This window comes from Battus philenor, unplaced genomic scaffold, assembly GCF_028537555.1.
Source record: "Battus philenor isolate CCGP_79_NKW_IND1 unplaced genomic scaffold, ilBatPhil1.0.hap1 SCAF_19, whole genome shotgun sequence".
Taxonomy (NCBI): Eukaryota; Metazoa; Arthropoda; class Insecta; order Lepidoptera; family Papilionidae; genus Battus; species Battus philenor.
In genome coordinates this window covers 10,047,428-10,072,815 of record NW_027181681.1, presented here as the reverse complement: position 1 = coordinate 10,072,815, position 25,388 = coordinate 10,047,428, and the positions used below count along the sequence as shown (strand labels likewise).

The window sequence follows — 25,388 nt, the reverse complement described above, 5'->3', positions numbered from 1 at the left end:
ATTATAGAATAGAATAAAAATTGAAACTGACAGTTGACAGGTAATTGACAGTTCGCTATGAACCTCGCGCGTTCCACAATTGTCACGCTTCAAATTTCTTGTCGTTTAGTGTCTGAATCGGCTAGTATTTATCGATTACATTTTTTTTAAATTTAATAAATTTATCACTATGACTGCTTTAAAATATATACCACAGGCTAATAACTTATGGCAGTACAAAGTCTATCTGTACTTTACCATCATCATGTCAGCCCATAGACGCCCATAGACGCCCACTGACCATCGGCCTTCCCCAATGATCGCCATGATAATCGGTCTCTCGGTTTCCATATCCAACAAATTCTCACGACCTTAATTATGTCATCAGTCCACTTAGTAGGGGGTCTATATACGCCGAGCAAATAATATAACATTTTAGAACATTCTAGAGTTTTGTTATACAGATTCTTTTTAGGAGCCCTATGACCTGTCTTACGCTGCCCTTGTCTAGTGACTTCTTTCGACCTTTGTGAAGCCTACCTACGCCGTGCGTTTTCGCTATGTCAAATGAAATACCCATAACAATAAAGAATATTCTAGAACTTTATTATTAAAATTCTTTGTAGCAGCTAATAGTCGCCATGATCACTAGTCTTGCGTTGCCTGCGTTCAGGGACTTCCTGCGACATTATCTATGTCGTCGGTGTACTAAATTCGGGTTCCCATGCCGCTTACCAGTTCCGGACTTAATACAATATAAATATTAATTAGATGAATCTTATACTTTTTCGTAATTTGATACATAAAATAACAAAGCGAAACTTCCTTTACATAAAACCCTCACTGGATTAATACAGTAATTTAGAAAAAGAAAGTTTTATGTAAGAGAATACAAACTGCCCGGAACTTTTATTCCGCCGAGAGTACGGCACTAGATTCGATCCAATGTAGCGTGGTTTACGTTATTTAATTTTTTCCTTGTTTCTTTTGGAAAGATTTGAATATTTGATAACTTATTTACTACATCAAGTTTTTAGAGTAGTGAATAGATTTACTAGGCGATATAAAAAAGGAGGCAACATCATTATATATTATCGAGGTTTGTTAGTGCCGTGTTTTACACTATGATGAAATATTTCAGTTGAAAAATTTTATCAAACGAAATGAACTGTTTCTGTAGAGGTAAAAAAATGCTTTAGCGCTTAGTAAATATTACAGGCACTGCCTAATTGGTCTTGACGAATTCTCCTTTCTACATATTGAATGGAGAGATGGATTAACAAAGACATTAGGAAGGTAACACTGTGGGAAATAAGTTCAAATTTATCGTTTATTAGCCTTTTATATTGGTTGTTATATTTTAAACGTTTTTTTTAATGGTTCTTCTAAATACTATTTAACACCGCTTTGAAAAATATAAAAGCTTATCCCGTAGCTTTTTAAAATTTGTGTTACAATAGGAAAGTACAATTTGATTATGTAAAAGATTTGTAAATTACCTAAATTATTAAAGAAATAAATTTTTAAAAGAAAATTTTATACGATCTGTAGACAAACAAAATAAGATGAAACGTTATTGGGCTGATCATATAGCGCTAAAAATATATTACCACTGTAGTATGACCAGCTGTAGTACGACTTGGAGTCTGCAACGGATGGGAGGTCAGATGCGCTATTGGAGGTTCTCTCAGATGGTTTGCTTAGGCTGCGTCTCATCGACCTCATAGACAAAATGGTAAACGAAGCACCTGACAGGAACAGCAGCTCACTACACACAAACACAGGCACGAGCAGGAGACAGGATTAATATCCGCGCGCCGGCTGCAACCGGGTTTAATAAGTCAAGGAATGAAATAGAATGAAGACATAAGCAACTAAGAAATTGAATTAAATATGCCAACTGCCATCTAAAATATATGACACACACAAGTAGTAGAAATTAAAATAGTAATAAAGTAAATTGTGCTGTATTAAGATGGATAAAGTTAATATATAAGATAAAGTAGATAAAAAGGAATGCGAATGGATTTCCACAAAAGTATAGATGAGAAAGGATGACATAAATACTTTTTACTAATTAGTAGGTAGCAGTGGGGCCGTTAGGTTCTCGAGTGGCGACCACGAGTTGGTAGACGCGACGTGAGCAGGCCCTGGGATTAGGTGGACCGACTACATTGTTAAGTTTGCGGAAAGTCGCTGGATGCGGGTACTGCAGGACCGCTCATCATGGCAATATTTGGGGGAGGCTTTTGCCTTACAGTGGGCGTCCATATTTGGGCGCGGGCTACAAAGAAGATGAAGAAATTAAATAAGACCAAGATAAAATATAATGTAAAATAATGAAGTAGAGCTAGAGACAGTCTAGGAAAACAGTATAAAAAGCAAACTAGTTAAAATATTACATAGATATAAAAAGTCTCTGCTACTTCACGGTAGAGATACGAAGGCGTGAAAAAAAGGTTCTAGAGATAGACCACGGACTAACAAGTGCAGTATATTCCACCTACAAGGTCGCCATACTTTTTTATTAATTCTAATTTGTATCGCTAGTGTTTTTTACAATATTTATTTTTCCCTTTAATTAAATGCAGATTGTTGGGAGAGGGTTGCCGCTATTTGATACGGATCTTTCTTCTCCCAGCTGCGAGGCACGACAGCGTTTTATAATTTTTTACAATTTTTCTTACATAATTTTCTCTTATGGGTATATACAGCTAAAACTTATACATATTAACAATACAATTTGGAATACTCAATATTATATTAGTTGCGACATTATTTTATTTCAAGTCGCCATAATACATTATAACATTCATCAGAAGACGCCGGATGAAATCCGCTTCCTACGGGGCCTATTGGAAATCTCTGAGAAGGCTTATGTTCATCAGTGAACTTCTGAATTATGAGTAATTCTGGCTCTCTTTTTCGTGAAGGGAAGTGATATAAGAGTAAAAATACATCAAATGTTATCGCTTAAATCTCTATACAACGCCTTCGGACGATATTAACAAGTAATCCTGCATAATTAAAGTAAATCAATGACTACAAAGGAAAGCCGACGCTTTGTGGCACTTTATTATTTGAAATAATAAATGAATCGGCTTCGAGAGTATCGAGGTATGCGAGTGTCATTGTTGATATGTTCACGACACAATGGACCGTGAAATAGGATACACGCGGTAAATTTTTAGTCGACGAAATTATGTCTATAAACCGTGGTTATATATTTGAATTTATAATATTATTTATATTTCAATATTATGCATTTCAGATTCATAAATCTCTTCTCAATACGGATACGATCCATGTTCTTCTTTTATATCCAATCAATTTTTATAGAAATTTGTATTATTAAATGTTATTTATTTCGTAATTTTTAGATGTATCTACATAAACTTTGTGAATATAATATAAAAAAGCAGAACAAAATAATATAGTTATTTTAATTCAAATTTTCTGTTTTATTATAAAATTTTTATAATTTTCGTTGGATCTAAGTTTATAAATAAAAGAAAACCTAAGATCTAAGCTATCCCTAACCTGTAAACCCACCCCATGTTTTACCAAATAGCAGTGTCTTGGTTTATGCATTGTCCATCTCGCGCAATGATGTAAAGAAAATCGAAATCACTTCGATGAGAATTTTCCTGGAACTTACAATTTAAAAATTTAATATTTAGTATTAAAAAACGACATACAAGATGATTTGCTATGAATTTAATAGCTTCAAAGGAGTGAATATTGCTTATTTGTAATCCACCTGTATAAAGAGTTCACTCTGAAATATATTAACATAATTTTTTCATTCTGTTGAATTGCGACAAACCAATAACTCCTTGGAGTAAATAGTTTGCATAGACAGATGGTAAACAATAAGTAATTTTGTAATAAAATATTTTTCAAACTTTCTTTTTACCATGTTATCAATACGTTATTATTTATCTCTGACACCATTGATTTTAGGGTAGTACGTACCACACATTAATTGATAACAACTGAGCTATACTGTCAACTCTTTAAAGCATTTATATATTTAATTAATCACCCTATATAATATATTGGATTTTATCCACAAGACAGACGACTATGCCAAGGTTGTCAGAAGACGCTTCATACAGTTCTATTCCTACTAGCCCTACTAAAAATCTGTGAGGGAGGCTTGGTTCCAACAGTGTACATCCTATGACTGAAATAATAATGAAACTAATTGTATAGCATCATCTTTATACGATAAAATATGTTTCTGTTTGATAAATAATGAAAGTCAACTTGATGGAGAGATTCTTGGAATCCAAAAGAATCAGTAAAGGGTTTGCGTGGCGTAATAACAGTGATGATTGTACCAGTGAAGGTGATGATTTTCTTCTAGCGCAATCTAAGAAACGAAATCAATCCATTAATTATCTATACAAATTAAAAGATATTCTTTTCACAATATTTATTTGAGATGTACAACTCAGGTGATAACTGGCCATTCGAGTTTGAATTCGGAAGCTTGCAGTAAGATAGTGGCTGACATAGTCCTTGTAATAAACCTTCATATCTCTCGCTAATAACTCCACGACATGTAAATTGACTATAAAATGATTCTGAGTTATCTTCACTCAACTTATTCAACTTAGTTATATGGTCTCAATGTATGTTTGCGACCCAGGGAGCAGTAAGTTAGGTTAAGACTACACGTTCCGATGTATTTTTAAATTGCAATAAGTTCGATTTAAAAGACATCAGCGCCATATCCACGAGGATTCTATACTGTTTCCAATAAATGTCCATTATAAGTGTTTAAATAAAAAGCTGCATTAACCTTTAACTGTGGACACGCGGTCTCACAGACCGCTTGCAGTTTGTAATTTTTGAGTTTACACCTTTCCGTTTGCTCCCCGCGTTTAATGCTCTCAGTAGCTTTAGTTTTAGCGCCGAAACGTATGTTGAGATGAGAAGTTGTGTCGGCGGCCACAAATTAGCTGAGTTATTTTACTTTATACTTTAACCGCGGTCTGTCAGACCGCACGTCCACGTTTCCTGCGTAAATAATATAAACGGTGACTTTTTTAATTTGATTGTTTTATGTTATTTTCATTTAAAATGTCAATGAATATTGAACGAGGAGATGGCCTATGCTCATTTTATATCGCATTCTTGACTTGTGTGGTATAAATGCCCATGTACTACACAATGAGCACCAGAGCCAAAAAAATAGAAAGTGGAGTATTCCTAAAAAAAATAGCACAATCTTTAGTCGTTCCGCATATGCAAAGACGAGCAATAAAACCAAATAGTTCAAACGAATTGAAAATGATAATGAGGCGAGTTTTATTAGGGGTAGATATGCTCCTAGATGAACCCCCTAGCCAGAAGAGAGATTCATTAAAGCGAAAAACATGTCGTCTTTGTCCGCCAAAACTAAAGAGAAAGTCTAATTACACTTGCGCGTCCATGGTAGTGTTACAAAAAAATGACGTCCATAGTTAAAGGTTAAGAAAAGAATTAAAGGCTCTTTTGCAAAATTTATGGGTTTTTTTAATTGGTTGAAGTAACTTTGCGCTCTTACGTTGAATATTTACATCGAATATATATATTACACCGCACATGAATTTTTAACACATTTTTTTTTCAAATAAATATTTGATATGCGCACACCGATTCGAAACATTCCCTTATCTCTTGTCGAGTTTCGATTGAAAAGGTAATTCGATTGTATGTTCTCTCAAATCCGAGTCTTGATTATTCTGTAAAATAAATTTTAATGCTTAAAATCGTGTGACTGTTTTGAAAATAGACCGGATAGATTCCGTTATGTCATATTTCCGTCTTCTTTCTCTTTTCAACCAATAGACGCCAGGTGCAAGGCGTAAGTTTACCTCAACGATCGCCAGGTTGGCTGGTCGTGCGCTGCCCGCAACTAGCGATATCCTGCTAACTCGGCTATGCCGTCGGTCCACCGGCTCTTTATTACCACACGAGAACCTTTGCGCCCTAATGCCATACTTTACAACATATTGTATATAACAAATTAATACGTAAATAGTTCTTATTATTTATGACCATGGAAACGCTGCAATAGGACGCCGATCGACCAGGAGATCTAATGCTTGAAATAGAGCTTGATGAGCCAGACGATACAAAGGGACCCCTACCTCATACCGAGGTGAGCCATGGACTAGAATCCTCAAACGTAAGCGGCGTCTTAAGAAGTCCTGGAGGCAGTTGATAACTACAGAGGCGGATTAATATGGAAGACGTAGACTGAGTTAATACGGCAGGTTCAGGACCGATCAGGATGGCGACGTTTTGTGGAGGCTTGCCACCCCAACTGAGGGACATAGGATTATCTATCATATTCAAGATTGCCTGTAGAAAGCGGGAAATGCGACATGTTCGCCAACAGTACATCTTTATTGTTATAAATGCATCATGTTTATAAGATGTACAATGAAGTAAGAAAGAAATATCAATGTCAATTCTTCTGGCATCCAATGAGAACCCAACACCCTCTTAATAACTCTATCTACCCACTTAAATCTATTGGGAGTGAATAAAGCCCTCAATCAGTGAGGACATCCCTTGTTAATCACATTGTCAAGAGCTAGAAATTAATCCTACTAGTATCAATGGATTACTTAACATTAATCATACATGGTGGTTGGTTACATGTATAAACTGGTTAATAAATGGGTTAATTTGTCGGCCATTTGACAGCAAAATGCTTTAAAAGTTTGAACACCTACTTCTAATCACGCTATATAGAGTGATCACTCTGAAATGTGTTAGACATTAACATTTTTTCTGTGTTTTCGTTATTTATTATTTATAACACCTTCACCACTTTAAAACCTTTTACATCTATAACCAAACACCCTGTTTACTGTAGGTAAGTATATAATATAGAAAGGATTATAAATTTATGCTTGTTCTGAAATAATTAACAGGTGTTTGTTCATGTACTATACCAATTATACAACATAACGAACTTATAAAACATACATTGTACTATAATATATACATGCTATATCTAGAAATTATCAACACTAAATGACGGAAAATGCACTACGTGTCTACGATAACATAGATATACTGTAAATATCTAATATAATACGTTTTATCTAAAATAATACATTAGCAATAAGTCTAATATTTGTTTTAAAATACTGAATACATTACAATGATAGGAATAATTACGTTTTCTTTCTTCCCACGTATAGGGCTCATGGTGTCACCGTATATCTTCCAAAAGAGCGACACGTGATTCTTTGTAAAATTTTTCCTCTGCAACGCTGTTGTCAACTCCCACGTGTCTTGCGGCAATTCCTTGACAAAGCCTGAAAGAAATTTAAAATGTATTAGCAATTTATTAAAGCTTTATTAAGGCAATTTTCAGTAATAAGTTTCGTATTAAAGATAATGTACATACCTCATTATGAAAAGTATCCGGACCTTAATATTGTAGAGTAGTGCAAGTAATGCATTTTTTTATTATTTTGTTTTGTTTCAAAAGATTATTTTTAATTTAATTATTTAATATTTCAGTTACTTATCTTTTAATTACAAAAGCCTAATTATCATTACCTCTTTAATATTTTTACTTAATTTACTTGCAACTATTTATTTTACATAGTGTCTTCTTAGATTTAAGATACAATTTTTTGTACTGTATTTACAATTGCTAACTTGTAAATATGTCATGTGTAGTCGGGTAACTTAAATTAAAATAAAAATGCAAAAATAAAAATGAATCAAATCGAATATTAGAAGATATTATCCTATCAAGGAAATATTCGAATTATGTTCTTTCATAAACATCATTTCAGAAACTCGCTATTTTGAAATTAATATTTTCTTTTAAGAATTAATTCATCTCAGCTAAAGCTGCCTAAATAAATATTTACGAGTGGTGAGATATAAAAAAATGTTTCTCCGCAGTGTCACGTAAGCTAATTCTTTCGAGTCTCTATAGGCGGAGAACTCTATTTTAGGATATTGAGACACTGGGCCACTGTCATTTAAGCTCATGGTCATTATTAAAATTTATGGGAACTATTTCGCATACTAAATGCGAAATAGTTCCCATAAATTTTAATAAAAATAAATGACGTCATACTAGGTGTTTTAACCTATAAAAAAGTATCCCCAGCAAGATACCCCAAAAACAAAAAAGGCATAAAATGTAGTTACTTTTTTACATACCGATAATAGTTGCAACTCTAAGTTTCTCTCTCAACTCGTTCTCCAGGACGCGAATGTCCTGATTTACTGGGTAGTTCATCTAAAATGTTTATGCAAATATAATATCCGCAAAAAAACCAAGTGGCAGTGGGTGGTGCACATCTCTCGCGCATCCAGGTAGCAGCTAGAGCCGAAAGGTTCTCTGGCGACCACATCCGGTAGACTCGAGGGTAACTCCTCCACTAGGTAGACCGACGATATCGTTAAAGTCATGGGATACCAGACATCGTGGCTATCTTTGGGGGAGGCATTCGCTTTGCAATGAGCGTCCATTGGTATTAAAAAAAGAAGAAATACGTCTGCTTTTCGAGTAATTGTATCATTCGTCCAGTAGCTTATAGACCATGGTTGCACAGACTTATTAAGACTAGGGGCCACTCGGGCAAATCATGAACTGATGGCGGGCCGACCGCCAGAAGTATAGGTAATTAAATTTTTTTGGTTCTATTCTGGAATAGAATTCAATATTTTTCGAATGTACTAGACTATTATTTTTGCTGTCGGCGGGCCACCAGTATTCGACCGGCGGGCCGCGGTCTGTGCATCCATGTTATAGACTGATATACGCTTCTGTATATGCGAATTTTAGAATAAAGAATTTTCTCTATTTGATTTAAAGATTTACTCGATGTTCCTATATATTATTTGCTCCTTAACAACCTTCCTGGCGGTAGGTATCGTGTCCTAAGAGTCAAAATGTGACTAAATAAATAATATTAAAATAATTTAATCGGACATTTATTGTACATATTAAAAACAATACTCGTTTTTATTTTCGTTACTAGTAATTTAATTAAGCCGATTTTAGCTAAGTAACAAACGCGACTTGTGAACAAAGACCTAGCTCATAAATTTACAATAGGACCGGCTGGAAATCAACATAACTCCATTGTCTTAATACGACAAAATTAACATAAAAATCTTAACATTAACGTTTAAAAATTAAGTTTTACAACTTAAACAACTTAATTTAAACTTGCATGACCTAACGTTATCTCTAAAATTAAATACCTCATAGTTAACTTTCTGAAAAAACAGAAAAAAATAAAAAGTTCTTATCAACTGGCTAAACTCAACATAGGAGAAAAAGGTACAATGTGTAAAAGTTAATAAGGTCTTGTTACAATCATAAATATGTTTTTCGCTCAAACATATGTGCAATCAAATTTGTTGTTGCATTTGACTCCATCAGCTCACGCTAGGAATACGTCAAGTTGCCAGTTACACTTTAATAACATTCATATTTACAAGTGATGAAAAAAAATCTTTTAGGGAACTCCCCTTTAATGAGCAAAAGAGATAGTATACCTATCGACAAAGTCTCGGAGATGCTTGCTTTCACAGTGAAAACTTTAATATTTAATTACAACACGACAAAATCTTTTTACATCAAAAATAAATCTATAATTATTCTATTTTTAAAAAAACTCATTTTTCTAATTTCCATCACATTAAGGCAATTTTATCAGAACGTCAGAATGCTGTACGTAGATAAAATACTAGATGAGAAATCGCAGACTTGAAACCCAATCATCTTTAACGATATTATCTTAGTCGATGTTCATTAACAGCGCTTTGTAAACTCTCGGGCCTTATTGAAACATTTAACTGATTCAATTTAGTCAGGTTCTCATCTATAGTTTAAACTATACACAAGAATCGGTTGCTTTATTCAATTTTCCAAGAAATATGTCTGTTACATATTCCATCATCATATGTTTTATTGGTTCATATTTTTTAATTACTGTGGTGGTGGTAAGATATATAATTAAACCTTGCATCTTGTCATCGTCATTTCAGCTATAGAAGGTGTACTGCTGGAATAGACCTTCACTCTAGAACTCCAATAGAGCCGATTATAAACGGCCTAAATCCAGCAACACAATCCACTTTGTGGGCGGTCCTATACTTCGCTTACTGATCCGTAGTCACCATTGGACAGAGATACTAGATACATTGAAAAGAGATACTAATTGCATCTTAAAAAGAATCTGATATAGATAATTACAAAGCAAATGCGTCTGTCTTTTTGCTATAATTGAAAAAATGTTAACCAAGTTTATTCCCAATCTAAATGAAAGCATATATTATAAAAGTTTGGAATATAAAAGGTAACTAAAATCTGCTTCAATTCGCAAATCTAAAATTCGTGAAAGGTAAAATCTTGTGTCTAAATGGCAAGTAACAAAATTGTTAACAATTTCAAAAGTACAGGCGATCTTATGAGGCGAAAGATATTGATGAAGGAATACCCAGTAGTGAAGGAATTTGACCTGATAATAATGATACTTACATTCCTATAATTTCAGATGTAAAACGTTTATTACTCAATATATACCTTACCCTGTACCTGTTGAAAATGTATTTAAAAGGCCAGAATCGAAGAAGCCTTCATTAAGCCTCATTGAACAACCTTTACAAGAGCATCTGTATATCTTGAGCATATGTCTTTCGCTTAGTTTGTATGTCCGTGGACCTATTTCTAGATTTTTAAAGCCATTGTCGTCTACGTGCTATGTGATTTTCACACTAATAATTTATTTTGTTAATCCACCGTTTTATGTTAGTTACATTCGTTAGTCTATGGATCATTATATTTATTGAAAAAACAAACTCAACAGTGACCATTGAAACCATGCATGCGAGTTGAGTAATAAAGAGCTAAATAAATATATAGATATCTTTTAGCGCCGCAGTGGACCCAAAGTACGATACGTGCCGTTCCCCTCCTTTGTGAACTGGACTTTATTAAATTTTACTCGAACAAATTTTATTCACGTTTCTGTGTGGACGTCGAACATGAAATGAAAACAGATATTCCACGCCGGGGAAATGAGATGACATAAAAAGTCTCATTTGCATCGATGTCGCTCGATTGCAAAGAGTTTGCGACAATTTTTCGATTGCTGTTATGTTTTTTAAATATATACTGACGTTTAAGTTGATCGAAATTTTTACACGATACATAAGTGTACGTAAAGGAGTGAATGTAAGTGTATGTAAAGGAGTGAGAATACAGTAAAAAAGATAAGACGCAATAAGAGAAAAGACGATAGAGGTAAAGCTGTGAAATCATTTACTATTGTGACCACTATAAAGTTCATCTATTTTGATATTAATAACCCTGAAAAACTATTTTCCAATCGAATAATACTTGGCATTATTTTCTATTTAAAGATAAACTTTTGATTAACAAACTGTAATGTACCTTAATATAATTCAAAATGGCGCCAATATTGACTCCCTGTGTCCATTTGCTAAGTTTCTGCAGGGTTACGAAAAGCATTTCGGGTGTTACCTTAAAACAGTAAAGTATAAATAACTAACCAATAAGATGTTGAGAAGGAAATTAAAAGAAGAATAAAGGACATTGAGGAGGATGAAAGATGAGTATTAAAATAAAAAAAAATATGCGAAAAAATTATCATCTAAACAAAAATGCTGACCACCTATGACAGGGGTTGAATTATAAAATAGTTTTAATTTATTGTGGGGATTTGAGTTTATAATAGCCTATTCTTTTCGTTATTATATATATTATATTTACAATTTTTAGACTGGACTAGAGATGGTCAACTGTGTGGTTTATACACTCCTGTGTAATGTTTTATATATATGTGTCTCAAAAAGTACACGATCTTAATGATAATAAAGGTTACGAACCAAATTATCTAACTACTGTATAAATAGCACTTGTAGAAGTAATTACAAAATAACTTTTAACTTGAAATACAATTTGATTCTAGTTTTTTTCAAACAAATTGGGCTCCTCTAGGATCTTTCTTACAATGTACATAAATGATCACTATACGCCGAACTAAGTGGGTAATAATTTAAGTAAAGTAAACCGTTCAATGTTTTTCTATTTTGGACAGATCTTCATGTCATTGTGATTAAGTTCCAACAGAATTGTCTCTTATTACACAGCTATTTGAACAACTAAATAAGGAAATGTAGCTATACATTTGACGCCCTATTCTTTAATACCACTGGAATATTTACGTCTAAATGTAATCGACATGTAACAGATAGATTCTGTGGCCCCTCGCCTGTGGCAACTTTTTGTAGAGATGCTGTCGTGCCTTTACTAATGCATGTTAATTGCATTTACAACGTACTTAACGTAACGTAACGTAACGACTTCAGCGTCGCTACTGTATGGCTACAAAAGGTCACCATGGGCATTGGAGCTACACAAAGACAACTACAAATTTAGAGGCTAAAATCCGTGACGTCATTTCAGACAATTTTTATTATAATTGTACTGTGTATCTATATTCTTTCATTGTTTTATTTATAATTCTTTGGTTTATCGTAATTGTTTGTATTACCTCAGACGATTGTTCTTCAGATTCCAAATTACGTTCCTCTAACACTTTATTGGTGCCCAAGAAAAGAGGCGAGAACATCGCGCATCTCGAACCTTCTTGGATACTCTCTAACCCTGACAACAAGTCAACCTTAAATAATAGCCCATTTCATCATCGCTATTTCAGCCCTAGGACATCCACTTCTAGACATAGGTATCTCCATTCTTCCCCGTTGATTTCTGTCTACCAGTTGGAAGTGATGCGCGAAGTGTTGACACTAATGCGGTGATGTTAACAAGCTCAGCAGGCAGCTAACGCTGCACTTTCCGGTCTCCTGTCTCTACTCCAGGACCTTGAGGCCCCAATGACCATTTATTCCCCTTGCTATGTGGCATGCAAAAAGCTACGTCAACTTTCCAACTTTCGTTCGTCGACTACCCTTGATATTTTTGTCTTATTTCGATTTTCATAAAAGTAAAATACATCTACCTCTGTTTTGTTGTTACTGATAGGTACAGTTTAGCCGACGTCATTTGCAAGTTCACTTGGTTTAGCAAAGCACTGTAGATACTAGGACTAAACAGGTTTGGACCCAACCGATTCACAGAAACAAAGCGTGAAGGTACTTTTGCGGGCCTTGACTCTAGCCGTGAGATAATTAGTCGGATAATCGTACAATGTTTGTATTGATTAAGTAGCGCTCTGAAGAGTAAGCTCAAAAGTTGATTTTAGGCAGCTTAGGTTGTTACTATATTAAATTAACAATCAGGTTCGAGGTCTATAGCGACACTAAAGTAGCTTACAATTGCTAGGTTTTCTGACTTTGATTGATGTCTACAATACACTAACTATTTTTAATGCATTTATTGTAATTTATATAATGTTATTGTGACAGTAAACACATTGCGAAGAACAGACGGCCAGTGGATCCTAAGCCTTTGGAATCGATCACATGCTTCGTTAAGGTTCACCCGCTATATTGGAAATCTTTGGAGAAGACCTATATCTAGCAGTAGACGTCAAACAGATAAAATAATAGTGATGAAGTAACATTAGGATTTCCCGCACAAAATTAGCATAAAATAATTTCATTCATAACCTGATATAAGCTTAATCTTTTCTTTATTTCTTCTGGTTTTTCTTTTGTTTTTCAATCTTCGTCCTTTTTGTCGCCGACTTTTTATCCTCCCTTGTTTACCCTTAAATCTATTGATAAATATTAATATGACAGTGGTAAAATAATCTACATTAAAAAGCAATATTTTTGTTAAGTCATTTTTATTATGCCAAAACTGTAAATTCAACTCATAACAACAAAAAATAGAAGAACTACCTTCTACAACACCGATGACCACAGAATTGACAAGGAATATTAGATTTTGTTGTCTTCAAAAATATCGTTGAAACAGAAAAAGCCAAATTTCTTCTGCGAGCTCTTGTTTTACTTCTTGTGATTGTTCTTTTAAAAACCTGCCGTTTTGCCTTTGGTGGTGCTTTGCGCTTTTGTATTCGTTTGTTGGGATGATTAATTCTTCTTCTTCTGTACTTTGGCATTACGCTTTCAACTTTAGCGTTCGTAACGGCCCGATCTATTTTACTAACATCTGGATTTGGACTGGAGTCGGACGAGTACTCAAATTCTTGTTTAGAATTATTACTTCTTTCTTCTGTTCTACTTATAGAAGCTTGACTGGACTCCTTTTTTGCCTCTTCCATAGTTTCTTAAAATTTTAACTAAAATTTTCGCACTATCTAATCAATAAAAGTTTTCAAAACACAGATGTCAAATAAAAATAGGGCTTTATTTTTTATAGCCATCAGAAACTGAAATCGTAATATTTGAAAAAAAAGTTTTATATTAGTTTTCGTTACTTCTAAAAAGTTTTATATGTGTTAAGTCAATTTTTTTGGACAGAAATGTGGTGGACGTTGTGTATACCTGTGTGAGGTTTGTAGGGCATATATTCATCTAAGGAGGTAGTGCAGTCCCTGAGTAGGCGTCCTTTTTTTGCTTTTACTGTAGGAAAAATATCTCGAAACTGATAAAAAGCCTATACCTGACTCACACCAAAGCCAATACACAAATTCTCATTAGCCAAAGCTGTGGCACAGAGATAGATTCAAGGACGCTCACCATCCACGAGGCTGAGGGGCTAAAAAGCAAGGTGGTCATCGTTGACCGTTGAACATCAGACACGGGCTATATAGCAGCGTGTAACATGCAGTGGTAGCGATATCAGGTCAACTCGTGCGCATCTCGTGCGTGTATTACACGGACGGAACTCAAGATGCGATCGCTAGATTCATCGATGTGGCGAAAAAGACAACTGCCGCACAAATACTGACGTACGACTTGAGGATGGCAATGAGCAGGAGCGAGAAAGTAGTCGTACAAACCTTTAGGCTAAAAACTAGACGTCGTTAGAGAATCGCTAAGAAAGATTAAGAGACTTACTTATTTTTTAATTAAACACTGTAACATGCAAAAACGCGTCCAAAAACAATAATAAAAAATGTGTATGTAATAGTCACCATTATGAATTCCACCAATGTACAACAAGAACAACTACAAATATCAAATAATTGTCAACCCTTGGTACATTAAATTTACCATTTTATATTAACCCAGTATCGCACTAATTTAAATAATTTCGTATATAGTTTCGCAATTATTACTAGATTATTCGCAGTATAGTTTTACAATGATAAAATTTTTACTTCGTTTATTCACTTTTTAGCCATTAACTTTATCGCATAGTAAGCAATCATGAGTAGAATGCCAGATGTACCTATTTTGATAGTCACTGGTATAGATAGAATTGAACTCTCTTATGACGGTATTCTTCACCTCAAAATAAACAACCATGAGATTTCCAAATGCGATTTGATATGAGATAAGAAGAACATACTTATTCACATGCTATTAGATGCTAATGTTTGGTAGGGCGTTTAACCTGAAGACTTATAACAAAATTCACGCAACTCAGAGAACAATGGACAGAAGCTTATTGGGTATCAAATTAAAAAACTAAATAAAGAACAGAGTCATACGCAATAAAAGATCTATAAGAGATGCTATTACCGATTCTCTCCAAAGAAAGCAGAGCTGGACAGGTCACGTGGCAATGTACGCTGATAATAGGTGGACATAAAGAGTTATAAAATGGACGGGGACCTCGAGGTACCAGAGCAGAAAAAACCTGTTTTCAAGGGGTGGCCTCTCACTCTCTAACTGAGAACAGAGTAGCGAACCGAGGTTGGATCCGGATCCCTCCTTGCCATCCTGTGGTCCACGCTACCGTCACAAGCTGCATATAAACAGCGTTAGCACTACAAGGCTCTACTCGGGTAGAGCGTCTTACTACAAGCGAAAGACTTCGTGCAACTGAAACGCGTCGAATGAGCTTTTTTTTATTTGAAAGTCTACGGACTTTTCGCTCTGTCAACTCAGTTCCGATGAAGCTGTAAAAGCCCCCCGGACAAGCTGAGAATAAACAGCGCGAAAGGCAGACCTTATGCCTTAGAGGCTGACGAGATCGTGGCTACAGCAGATCGCAGGTGGCTTCAAGTAGCCCAAGGAAAAAGAAAAATGAAAAGCTCTGGAGAAGGCTTTTACTTTGAGGAGGTCCATACAAATTTAATACAAATTATTATTATCATTTAAATTTAAAAATTTATTTTTTTGATTACCATTTAAACTTTTTTTATAATACCTAAAGTCTTACTGCATGTTATTTCAGTTATTAATATAAAAGGAAAAAGCTTTATCATTATTATTATTATTTGGTAGCATATAGTTATATGTGCGCGTTGCATTGATAGCATAGTGATGGAACAATGTGACTTAATATCATAAGTAGTGCGTTCGATTCCTATCAGAATTAATCGTGGATAAAAATTTTAACATGAGATATGTAAGAGAATATGGTAAACATTAACAAAGAGATTTCTAGCTATGTACTGATTCATCGCCATTTCTAAAACCATAAAGTTAAAATTCTTGAACTTTGGCAGGAATTTTTCTTTCATCAAGCATAGATCAGCTATATTATTAGATAAAGGATTTTCGAAATTTCAAGTTCACGCACTGAGCGAATGGCAGCTAGTATAAATCTATTAACACCTGTTATTATTTCATGTTGTTGAAGTCCCTTTTGTCACATTTTGCCCCCTAGATAAGATTATATTTAATTAATACGTAGTTATTCTTAAATCGATCAAATTGTCAATGTTTTCTTATTATTAATATTTAAATACTGTAAGCAATTCAAAGCAATAAAACATAATGTCGCTAATACTCTTTTAATTATCTAATCGGACTATCTTCTACAACAGCGGTGACCACAGAACTGACAGGGAACGTCCGTGGATCTAGTGGTTGAATTGTCACGTTCCTTTTTTATCTTCTTAACTCGCGTTGTGTATTTCGTAAATGTTCTTTTAAATACTTGATGTTTAGGTCTAAGCGGTGCACGTCTCTTCTGTATCCTTCCAGAGCGTCTAACAACCTTTTTTTTTCCTTGTGTAAACTTCTTCACTGCACCTTTAAACTTCATCGGGTCCAATTCAGCCTGATCTATATCGTTTCGCTCTGAATACACACTTGAACATGATTCGTAATCCAAACCTTGTCTTGAATTATTACTCCTCTCTTCTATATTACTCGTGGAAGGATGGCTCGGTTCTTTTTTTACTTCTTCCATAGTTTTGTGCAAATTGAACTGAAATTTTTTGAAAGTTATGATATTTAAAAGTAATAGTATGAAAATGCAGCTGTCAAAAAAGTGAATTGCGTCGTTTCTTTTTTCGAAGAACAATGTATGAAGTGAGTGTTGTAAAATTTGAGAAAATAGTTTTTAATATAATCTTTAACTCGTAACGGAACTCTTCGGATCACATTACAACATGATCATAGAACATTTAGAATGCCCTATACAGAATAAAACAAATGTCTCGGGTTTATTTTATAAATATGTCTGCTTGACCCCGTTGTTAAATTGTGTAATTTATGTAATTTATTATTGTAAGTACTTGATTTTATTTATTGAGGGTTAACGCGTTCATGCTTCGAATTGCTGATCAATACGGCCACAATACTTTCATGTGCTTTCGAACTGAGTCGTAGGCTTAGATCACGTCGGAGTCACCTATACACGCGATTAGCGGGCGGAAGTGAATTACCCCCGAAAGCAGGTAAAAGCGATTTACCAGCCTAGCACGTTCTTGAGGAAGATAATAGGCAAAAGTGATCTAAAAAGTGTATTCACATATCAGGGGGATCTGAAAGTAATGTTGCTTTCTTAAGTCAAGTTCACACGACTACAGTTTTAACAAGCTTTTATTTCTAATCAACAATATATTCACCTTCGTTATCAACAACCTTTTGCTATCAAGTATACGAATTTTCAATGCTGGAGCGGTAACAAATCGATCGGTTTTTCTGTAAAATATGTCGACAGAAATGACATTACTTTCCGGTACCCCTAATGTATAGAAAGATAATTTATAACTTACAATTTACATTACCTTAACACAACGTTAGTAACAACATCAATGATGGGGTTTAAATTCAAATCGGCGTTCGAATTTTAATTTGAAAGCGCAAGAATGATTTGATATGAAAGTATCGTGACTGTAGTGGCCAGCAATATGAAACTTGAATGCTATGGATGCACTGGCGGCACAAAGAAGAGAGACATATCACTAGAACCGAAAAGGATCTCTCAAGACGTTACGCTTCTAGTCGAATATAGGAATATAATTACATTCGGAAAATGTCATTTTATATAAAGACGTTTCTTGATAATAAATCTAAAAAAATATCTTAGTTAATTAGGTTGCCTTCAAACCTGATTGAATATTTAATGTGTCGACCAGTGTCGAGGTCTTTTAAAGGAGTTACTCGATTTTAGTTACTCGTAGTGTAAAAATGTCTAACAAAAGCATATTCAGTGCAATGCCATACAAAACCGTAATAAAATTACGTAAAACACATAGTTTCGATTATAAAAAAATTACTATATTTTAATTTTATTTATTGGAAAATATTTTAGTTGCTAAAATTGGACTGATTGACATCTTCTATTCTTCATTCTAAAGCACTGGTTGTCTAGTTGTCAAATAGCAATGTAGGTTTAATCACCTGGCCACTTTATTACCAACCGTTCCTGATGTATTTTTTTCTACATAGATGCTGGTGCGGATTGAGTAAGACGGCCCATGGATCGAATATACCGACAGCAGCACCAGGAGAGGCGTGGGTACCTACGAGGCACACTCAGTCGGCACCAACTGACGCGTATGGCACCATCGAATTTCAAGGAGGACCTCATCCTACAAAAGCTAAGGTAATTCAGAGAAGTAACATTCCGACAATGCTCCACTCTCTCTCTCTTCCTTTCATTCCTAGTGATGGTAGACAGAGGATTTATATATATATATATATTATTTATATATTTATAGCTTCTTTATTCCTCTTGATCGTAGAGTAGATCTCGCCATTTACGTAAATACCTTTAGCAATTTATAAGACAAAATTAGTAAGTCAGCGAATGATAATGTATATAAATGAAAGTAAAATAAATAAATACAAAAATAAAATTATGTGTAGAATTATAGCTTGTAGATCCTGCTTCCATAAACTCTTGTCCAAAGAAGCCGGGCTAATAGCTTTAAAATCATCCGAAACATATAATTTAACATATATTCTGAATCTAATACTAATGAAAAAGATAATTGTATGTAATTGATTATTCTCACTTATTTAAGAGTGAGAGTAATCTTACAATGTTATTGAAAATTAAAAATCACATAATACTAATAGAATCTACTGTCACCTATAAAGCTCGCACAGCTAAGGTGCAAAACTGCTATTTAATGAAGAAAATGACGAGGAATAAATTCATAGTTAATTCTTATCCAATAAACAAAAGCTAGAGATTTAATTGACAAATTTTTAATAACCTGCATTTTGTGCTGTCAGCGACATCTTGTGTTTTATACAAACAAATATGCAAAAAGTGAAGTCAAATTTTTTTTATAATAAATTTAGACGCTTTGTTCTGTACCTTAAAGAAATGTTATCAATGTACTTAGATTCAAATTTATATAACAACTATTTATGATATATTTTTGAACGTAAGTTACCTGTTTGTGAGTTTCTATATCCTTTCTCAGCTCTGTCGAAATTTCCCTATTCTTTGCTTTTCTTCTCCACTCCTATGCCGCTATAGTTACTATTTCGTTACGTAATATCTGCTTAACCTAGTATGCCTATTTATATTTTCTATAGGAAATTTATTATTTCTATGTATCTATATCCCGATCCCAAGGAATTTAAATTGAATGATTTTAAATATGGTATGTTTAACCTGTTATCTATTTCACAGTATGTTCGTCTATCCCACGACACCCGGCCCGACCTGATAGTGCAATTGCTGACTAAAGAATGGGCATTGGATCAGCCAAAGCTTCTCATATCAATCCAAGGAGGCAAAGCAAATTTCGACTTACAACCGAAATTAAAGAAAGTGTTAAGAAAGGGACTTCTGAAAGCAGCAAAGACCACCGGCGCTTGGATATTTACGGGAGGAACGAACACAGGTAACAAGACAAATATATCTAAACACAAAATTTACACGTTGTTTTTATACGAGGATTGGAATAGGGAACAAAATGTGACGCCTACCTTATCAAGACTCTCGCATAAATTCTCTTACTAGCGAGTATGTGCAAAATCATCCCAATTTTATAAAAGCAGAAACTTTCTCACGGCATGTTTACAACATCAACAAATAATGGCCGAATATTTAACTCCTTTTTATAGTTTAACAAAGAAACTCATAACTTGATTATCCGAATTTGCTAGTAATATATAATCAAAGTTAGAAATATACGTACGACATAAGTATTACGTGTTAAGAGTTGAAATAAAAAAATAAATTGTTTAAAAAAATGAATATCAAAATTATAGTAGAATAGAAAACAATACCAAATATGTCATGTAAATGTAGAAATTAGAAAATAGCATAAAATGTGCACGAAATTGTTAAATAAAAGAGAATGGTAATTAAAGAACACTGGGTTTCTAGTATCTAGAAGCTAGTATATAGTACATGGATGCACAGACCGCAGCCCGCTGGTCGAATACTGGTGGCCCGCCGACAGCAAAAATAATACTTTCGTACATTCGAAAAATATTGAATTCTATTCCAGAATAAAACCAAAAAAAATCAGTTACCTATACTTCTGGCGGCCGGCTCGCTATCAGTTCATGATTTACCGGAGTGGCCCCTAGTCTTAATAAGTCTGTGCAACCATGATATAGTATATATAGCAGGAATATGTTAAAACATATAGTATTAACTATGTAACGTAATACGTGTTAATTAAGTCTTTATTACGCGACTAGTTACAATTCGATAAAGGTAATTAATGTCCCGCAAAGGGGATGGCCGGAAGGTTCTCAAGTGACGACCACGAGCCGATAGACGCCGCTTGGGTCCCAAACTACGTGGACCGACGATGTCGTCATGCTCGCAGAAAGTCATTGTGGTGATCTTTGAAGGATGCCTATGCCTTGCAGTTGACGTCTATCAGCTGATATGACGATGATGAAAGGGATTGCACTTATGCTACGATAATATTATGTATTCGCAAACTTTTATCTTTATAGTGAAGGTCATTCATAAGTGCTTGGATTATAATAACGAACGCAATATAAAATAACCCGCTTTGTACAAGTATCGGCATTTATTAATTATTAACGTGAAAATAACGCGCAGAAAAGGTGACCGCTGAAGCTTTAGAGTCCTGAAGAAGGAACCATAGACTGGCAGGCGCAGCATTGGATAACCATCTCGCAGCGGCCATCTGTTCTGCAAGCTATATGCCTTACCCCCTTCTACTCCACCTTGCACATACGTTGGGCTGGACACTTAATTTTATCCAGGCTGCCCATATAAATAAATAACGTTATTTTTACCTTATAAGATATTTATAAATGTACAAAAACTGTTTAGCCTTCAAATCACCGAGTCCAGCTAGATACTAAAGACATTAAGACCAAGGCTGTTCTAAACTCTAATGCTATGCTGTATCTTTGAGGGTTTCAATCGGAAATCGTAGGAAAAAGGCATATTTCCAATAGTGATCCTTAGTTTGAAGTGATGTTGATCGTGACAATTTGCTTCGTCAGGTGTAACACGTCAAGTTGGAGATGCCTTGCAACTGGAGAGGTCGCAGCGAGCGGGCAGGGTGGTGAGCATTGGAATAGCACCTTGGGGCATTGTGGAGGGAGCCAATGAATTGATTGGAAGAGGACGGGATGTACCATACCACGCTATCGCTTCTCCCAGGTATGCCAATGCTTACATGAATTTGTTTCGAAAGAAGTAAGGACTTCGCGGTGGACTATTTGTTTGTTCGCCACTAAAACTAAACTTTGGTGATAAATGAGATATATTTAAGAAAAGGACTAATATATAGCTATATCCCCTATGTAGCAGTAGTCGTGCAATGAAGTGCACCGCCCGCCAGCCCGCTGATAAATGCCCATGCGGCAAACAATGCGAATTACACAACTACCAACACAACAACACACAACTTTATCCACTCTGAAGAGGGAATTAAGGGTGGTAACTAGCTGGCGGTGCACTTCATTGCACGACTACTGCTACATAGCGGAAGTAACTATATGTTAGTCCTTTTCTTACTTAGGATGGACTTCCGCAAAGTAACGCCTGAATCTATTAGATAAATGAGATATATATTCATCTCCTCAAAGTTTACACCGGTATACAATCACTCTGTATAAAATTATCACTGTCGATTCTAGTTTTTAAGTATAAAGTTGTTTTGTAAAAATGACCCCTTTGATAACTTACAAGTGTATAAAAGGTGATTGTTTAAAGATATAAAGACTTTAAAGAGCTATACATTACCTATAGGTATTTTATAGTAAAAAGCTTTAAAGTTTTTATACTTATTTCCTATCATCCTGTATAAAGTGATCTCTCTGAAATACGTTTAAGTACAGTTTACGTACAGTTTACTGACAATACAAAGTCTGCAAGTTATTTTTGACAATATAAAGTCTGCAAGGACAATAAGTAAATTATAACTAATTGTAATACATCGTTACTCGAATTCTGAAACAGCTGTTTCTTACTAAAGTTATTTATTATATCTAATCATTGACTTTTTGATAGAATTTAACATAAATTAAATTACATTAAATGAGATAAAGTCCGGTTTTAGTTAACTTCTATTAGACGATAGGAATTTAAAGAATGAAATAAAAATAATTTCAATTTGCAAAGCCTTCTGGTTCGTTGAGAGTTTGAGATATCATGTTGAGTCAACAAATCGGTAGAAATTTCATATTTAAAGAAATATGTAAGTGGATAGGTAAATAAATAATGACTAAAAAAGGTTCACAGGCTTTATAAAGTAATGCGGTCTCACGGTTCGATGAAATAAAGCCTTTATTAACGTACGTTATCTCGATTGTACCGCACGTCCAGTTAGGCGGAGGACATATGCGTGCTGAAACACAAAGAGCCTCACGTACCTAACCGAGGTAAATTCAAATGCACAAGCTTCGCCCTACCTTTGTAACGTTGCCCATTAGTTTTGCTCCACTGCTCCCGAGTTTAGAACTTTAAACTAATAATTGTATTATTTAAAGTTTAATAATTTTAATGTAACATTTTGTATAATTTAATTTAGACCCGTAATGTTTACAGTCAAGTTATGTTTGTTATTATTCAAAATCAGATTTAAAATATATTTATTGGATAATTACTTTTGATCGTCAATTATTTTGATATTATAAATAGTAAGCTACCACCAGCTCGGAATACAGATCTGCTGAGAAAAGCCTTTTTGATTTGTGCATTATATTATTTATAATTTGAATAAGTGAACAATCCAAATTCGATACGTTTCGATCAAATAAGAATCCTTGATTCTTCTTTTTTTTATTAATTAAATTTGTTATATTTATGCAATCGCTGCCCCGATAGACATTGTACTGACAAAAAGTATTTTTTATTACATTTGATTCTAACACGACCTTTTGATTTAGATAGACGTCTATTATGCTTGTGCAATGAAAAAGTGGTAAAAAAATGTTCCAAAAATTCCTTTACCGTTGTAATAACCATCGGGATTAAATTTGCAACTCTATTGCAATCTCATCATAAGTTATATTTAATATTTCATAATCATCACCATCATCATTTCATCATTGAACATCCACTGCTGGACATCATAGACTTCGTCCATAGAATTTCAAAAGAAACGGTTGGAAGTAAAATAATAAATATACATTAATAAATTCATTTGCATTTTCTATTATGTACACTTTTGTACGTAAGAATAATTACAGAATTGCCGAATTTGATAATAACTAGAATACTCTATCATTATTGAGCTTGCATATACCCAAAATCATCTAGATCTGATAAGCGGCTTCAGTAAATGCGGTAGTTTATACAGGGTGTCTGGTGGGATATGTTTTTAAATACGATTATGCTGTTGTAATCACTGACCGTGTTTTCCGTGTTTAAGAATAATTAATCTTCACGTAAGGGCTTTGATCATTTTGTTCTTTAAAGTCCTTTTACAAACGTATTTAATAGCATTGATTCAACTTACACCGTCTATCGTATCCATCTGTGTTTCGAATGATTTCGTCGAAAGTAGTATTATAAAAGAATCTCAACAAAAGGGAACAGCAACGAAACAACTATTTCTCTACATAATGCCTTTTTATAACAAGGAGAGGAATAACAAAAAACTGTCTCGACTTTAAAAATGACAAATCTTTTCATCTGTCACGACCCAGTTCCGTTTGGATAATTCAACATTTGACTCCGGGCCTCTGGGTTGTTTTTAATCCGCGCTATTTTTTTTTTTCAACACAAATAATTTCATTGATACAGTCCTACTTTATGACGCGAAACTAAAAATGTAAACAATCTTTTATGAAAGGAAAAATGTCAACAGAAAGCTCACAAAATGTTTTTTACTACCTCGCACGAGGTATTCATAAAGGCAAGTGTCGAGGGACCGACGAATACACATAAAGAAGCAACAGGTAGTAAAAAAAATATATCGTAATATTAGAACGGTATTAGAATAACCGAAATGGATGGCATATGTATTGTTGCGAAATAAACTATAAAAATGACATATTGCTTGTAATAAATTTTAAAACAAACTTGCTACCATATTTCCGATAAACTCTATGATTTAGATGACTTCCCACACTCGTATTTAGGTACAAAAAAAATCGACATATATTCATTGAAATAAGATCATCTTAAATATTTACAATAATTAACATACAAGATGATTGAATGTAGGTATAAAAGTTTTAACGGAATGATGCAATTCATTTGCCAACAAAAAGCTTTGAGGCCTATATATCAATAACTAATCAACCTGTATATCTCATAAGTGAAAATGTCTCCCGTCTCCTAATATGCGGTTCATCGATTGCAATAGCACTATTCCATTAATAATTTTAGCTATTTAATGTTACCGTGTATTGTATAGTTTTACTGAAATTTGTATTGTATTAGAGTTCCAAATTCAAGTTATAATAAATGTATTATCACAGGTCAAAGTTGGCAGTTCTGAACAACCGGCATGCTTCCTTCCTACTGGTTGACAATGGCTCAGTCGGTCGCTACGGTGCAGAGATCGTGCTTCGGAGAAAGCTGGAGAAGTACATCGCCGCTCAGAAGTTACATCCTTGTATGTATCATACTATACTTATTTATAAGCAAACTAATTGCGAACTGTATTTCTCGTAGGATTTTTAATCATAAACTTTGCTTTTTAAATTAAAATATAACTACTAAATAA

The 25,388-nt window shown here is 34.2% G+C and overlaps 1 protein-coding gene across 1 annotated transcript in view; it reads left to right on the top strand.

Annotated features, from left to right (window-relative positions):
* The window catches only part of Trpm (transient receptor potential cation channel, subfamily M), a 268,334-nt gene that overhangs the window by 200,404 nt on the left and 42,542 nt on the right, over positions 1 to 25,388 (top strand). The window contains exons 4-7 of the mRNA XM_068764157.1: positions 18,706 to 18,862; positions 19,904 to 20,117; positions 21,712 to 21,871; positions 25,141 to 25,277. Coding sequence (XP_068620258.1) covers positions 18,706 to 18,862; positions 19,904 to 20,117; positions 21,712 to 21,871; positions 25,141 to 25,277 — 668 coding nt within the window. The remainder of the gene's footprint in view (positions 1 to 18,705; positions 18,863 to 19,903; positions 20,118 to 21,711; positions 21,872 to 25,140; positions 25,278 to 25,388) is intronic.